This window comes from Acyrthosiphon pisum, chromosome X (assembly GCF_005508785.2).
Source record: "Acyrthosiphon pisum isolate AL4f chromosome X, pea_aphid_22Mar2018_4r6ur, whole genome shotgun sequence".
Taxonomy (NCBI): Eukaryota; Metazoa; Arthropoda; class Insecta; order Hemiptera; family Aphididae; genus Acyrthosiphon; species Acyrthosiphon pisum.
In genome coordinates, this window is record NC_042493.1 from 126,785,690 (window position 1) to 126,790,261 (window position 4,572).

General features: G+C 30.8%; 1 protein-coding gene across 1 annotated transcript in view; it reads right to left on the reverse strand.

Moving 5' to 3' along the window:
- Window positions 1-867: 867 nt before the first annotated feature.
- LOC100571826 overlaps window positions 868-4,572 on the reverse strand; it is a 5,282-nt gene continuing 1,577 nt past the window's right edge. Inside the window, exons 4-8 of the mRNA XM_003240731.4 lie at window positions 3,213-3,311; window positions 3,025-3,125; window positions 2,464-2,890; window positions 1,682-1,780; window positions 868-1,037 (exon numbers count right to left, since the gene is read on the reverse strand). Coding sequence (XP_003240779.1) covers window positions 975-1,037; window positions 1,682-1,780; window positions 2,464-2,890; window positions 3,025-3,125; window positions 3,213-3,311 — 789 coding nt within the window. The 3' untranslated portion in view covers window positions 868-974. The remainder of the gene's footprint in view (window positions 1,038-1,681; window positions 1,781-2,463; window positions 2,891-3,024; window positions 3,126-3,212; window positions 3,312-4,572) is intronic.

Sequence of the window (4,572 nt, forward strand, 5' to 3'; positions counted from 1 at the left end):
GATTAAATATAAACATTTTATACTGTATATTTATTATTTTTGTACATTATACATTTCATTTTTTGTTCATAAAAATGTTTATAAACTTAATAAATAATTAACACTGCAAAATTAAAATTTAATAAAAATTGAAATTTAATCTTTTGTATTTTTTTTTTTTTTGTCTACTTTGACTTTTTGAATGCATGTTTGCATGCATATTTTAAATTTAAAATGCATTCAGATACGGTCTTTACTAATTTATGTAAGCAGAAACCTAGTCCAAATATTAAACTCAACAACAATTGTCTTTTTATATCGTTGTTGAAGTGTTGAATAGTGCTGTATTTTTGATCCATTATTTATAAATTATATGCGTAATATAGTCTATAAGAATTAAGTCTTTAGGGTATTTCACTGTTTGTTGTAAAATAGTTATACACCAACACGCCTCGTGTTACTGTCTATAATGAACAATAATCAGTGGCGTCATTTCAGTGTTTGAGATGAGGGGGGGGGCAAAATTTTTGACCGGCCCAAAATAAAACTGAAAAAAAAGCTCGCTAACATTTACATTGCATAACATTACAATATTGCATTTTTATCTCAATACAAATACCCTCCTTATACATAATAGTACACTTACTAGTTAGTATCAAAGATTAATATCATAAGCATACAGGTAAGTAACCCATTTTTTTGAGAGATAACAATAACTAAATAATTAATACATATATTATGTAGAGGTTACTTAAATATATTACCTATTAGCTACTATATAAAGGCCCCCCCCCCCCCAAATGATGTCACTGACAATAATTTATTGCTATAGTGATTAAAGGTGGTATAGATATCTATTTTTTTGTTATAGACGTTATAGTATCGTGATTTCATCATTAAGAGTTGTTTAACTTTATTAAAACATTCAATCAACAAAAATATTTTTTTCCTTATCGACATTTTCTACGTGTTTGCCCATGAATTGTATATGGAGATTATTCGTCACGTCTTGATCTTTTCTCGCTTTCAATGATATCGTAAATTTCTCCCAATTGTTTCTATAAATTGGGTTTATTAGTTGTATTATTTTACTCTAAAGTCTAAGTATCTAACCTAACCTATAACGTTATATAATATATACTGAGCGATTCTTTTATCATTGAACACTCATTATTTCAAAAAGTGTAAATTTTTTTGAAAATATTTTTTTACATAGTTTCAAGTCGCTTATAAAACAATGTTTTTCTCAAAGTTTCGATGAGCGGAGAAGTGGACAAACATTTCGCGGGGTAACCCCGTACCACTCCATACCACTCATCGAAACTTTGAATATTTATACCTAATAAACTACTCGCCCCAAATTCGATTTTCATGTATCAAAATACTAAGAAAAATATTCTGCTTTGGAATATAAAATTAAAACCCTATGTTGTCGTTCAAAAAAGTAAAAAACTTAAAAAATTATAAGGATAAAAATAATTAAAAATTTAATTTTTTAGAAAAACGTTGTTTTATAAGTGACTTGAAACTATGTAAAAAATATTTTCAAAAATATTTACACTTTTTGAATTAATGAGTGTTCAATGATAAAAGAATCACCCGGTGTACGAACTATGAACATGTATATATATATGATGCTAATATTGCTATTTGATAATACTTAGAGGATAGTTATAGTATTGCTTAGTATACTATTACTCACAGCTAATAGGAAAACAATTTCTTTTTGGTTCTCGTTGGGCACCGTTAACTGTTTATTTTCATCCTTCAATTGTTCCAAGTACGAATAAATTATTGATAACTGCAATATTATAGAAATGTTGATGCTTTAATGCCTATCGATTGTTGACATAATAATATTGATAAATGGCTAAAAATCTATAATATAAACACGAAATTCGATAATATTTCGATACGTCTCCATAATAATAATATAGGCAAATACATACACTGCGAATGTTAGATGACTTGCAATATATTGAAAGTGTTATATATTATACTTTATACGCAGCACAATAATTATTAATGTTAACTGTCAAGTATTTTATTAGTTATAATATTTAATTAAAAAAATACCCGATAAGTTTTCAATTAAGGCGATTAATTACATATCCATTTGACTCCTGTTGTATAATACCTAAATTTTGTATCTACCTTATACGCACTAATGAACACCTACACACGGATTCGATACAGCCGCGTATAGAAGTGTGCCGATCATCATCATTATTACAGTAGAACTTCCATATAACGGTCACTGAAGGGACTGTAAATAATGACCGCTATTTAGAGGTGCCCGTCCTACAGAGGTAGAATAACACTAGGATACACTCAACGGGACCAAAATATTGACTGTTACTTAGAGGTGACCGTTCTATAGAGGTTACCGTTAACGGAAGTCTTACTGTATATCGATTATCGATGTCGGTAATAATATTAAACGTATAGAATATAATTTATAATAATTTATATTATAGTGTATACCATATCGGCAACGTGCTTTTCGACGCGTGTCATCCATTCCTGGTGAAAATCAATGCAAAGTTGTTGATCGGCGTAGCGCTTTTCCAGCTCATCGACTTCAGCGGCTTTACTACTCACGTCCGCCTTCAACCGGTCAATTTCACTCGCGTTCTTTCTGATCTGCTCTGGAAAGTTCTGTTGATCTTTGGCCATCTGCAAATAATATTGATTCTTCATATACTCGGACAGCTCCATGATTTCTGTCAGGTTTTTTTTATTTTCACACGCCTCTTTGACAGCGGTCTCCAATCCGTTTACCGTCACATTAAACTGGTTGACGTGGCTGTGGATTCCAAACATTTTGTCCATAATGGTTTTACAGCATACTGCATTATCCAATTTGTTTTTTATTTTCCGGTTGTGTATTTGTTCCATTTCGTTTTGAATTCTATATTTAGGTAAATGTAACGAGAACACGTCTTAATTAATAATATAATATAATACCGCGATAAAAACGATTATTATTTTATGTATATGAAATATGAATCGGGTATATATATAATAGATGCGTAATGTGCATACTTGACCATTTGGTCTTTGACCGTTGTTATCTGATCGGTTCTACACTTGCATATTATGTTGGTCATTAACTGAATTATATTCTCAATTAACTCGTTTTGTATCTAAATATTATATATTATAAGGTATTAATTATACTAAAGACTTAACGAGATCCATAGACTGTCAAACACATGCACACTATAAACAACCTTTAATTCATCGAGCTCGTTTTTGATCGTCTCTAATTGCATTTTATTCTCGTAGTTCAATTCTAATCCATCGCCACTGTAATGATCGACTATTTTCCACTGTATAATGTCGGAAAATATAATAGAAACATATAAGTATAAAATGAACTAAATACATTCAAAGTACATATAGTATCATTTTTCTACACGAGTAGTCACAAGATTCTGTGGCGTATTTAGGTTTTTATCTTGGGGGGGGGGGGGGGATATGATTTTATCCAATAGCCCCGCTTTTAAAGCTAGAGGCCTTAGGTATATTTCTACTTTACCGGGCACCCCTTTTCTTTGCAATTTTTTTTTTGAAACTTATGTACCTAGTTAAATACGCTGAAAACGTTAGTTTTGAAGTTATGGCCTAATGAAATTCACTATTTCATGATTTTTAAGCATCGCGCACCACACTACTACACTAGTTTACTACGACTATTTCGAATGTTGATATTTTTTTTTCGATGAGTGACGCAAAACGTACTCTGTGGCCTACTTGAGGTGGTGTTGCATAGCAAGTCAAGAGATATTTTAGATTAGCGAAGCGAAGCGACGGCGCCGAGGAGCGCATCGACGCAACCACGCTGGCAATAAACGTACTTTAAAAACAATATTTTTGAAAACCTAAGTTCACCCGAGGTGAATGCGTGAATGCTTAAAAATCGCGAAATAGTGAACTTACAAATAGTGAACTACTCTATAGTAGCCCTGCTTTTAAAGCTAGAGGCCTTAAGTTAGGACTCTGAAAAAATTGTGCATATTATATACCCCCGATCCCACAATTATATTAATCCCCTTGATACCCCCTAAATACGCCACTGCTAGGATATATAGGTTCTTACTATTCCTATACCAGTGGTTCTCAACCTTTTTTGCTTCATGTCATCTTTAGTCACTAGAATTAAACACTGCATAAAAATAATTAACAATCTGTATATTTTAGAATCTTTCTTTTATTGAAAAAAGAATACTGTACGCGGAAAAATAATAAATATACACTTTATTTCAGTTGCTGAGTTCAATAAACGTTGACACTTTAAACTTTAAATTGGTTAAATGTTGTTAACTGTCAGTGATGGCCACTGTTAAGATAAAATAATAACGTGACTTTTGTTCTGAATAATAATTTATCGGTATTATATTAGTAAAATTTACTTACGGCGTTTATCTTTAGTAAATAAGTATAAACAGCATTTATTTCTAAGTAATAACATAAAAGTAACTTTTATTCGCACGCAATATGCAAATAATACTTTTAAATTATTATTTCATTACATTCCTCGTCAAAAAAAAAACTATAAAGGTGTATATGTTTTATGCTAAATCAAATAGA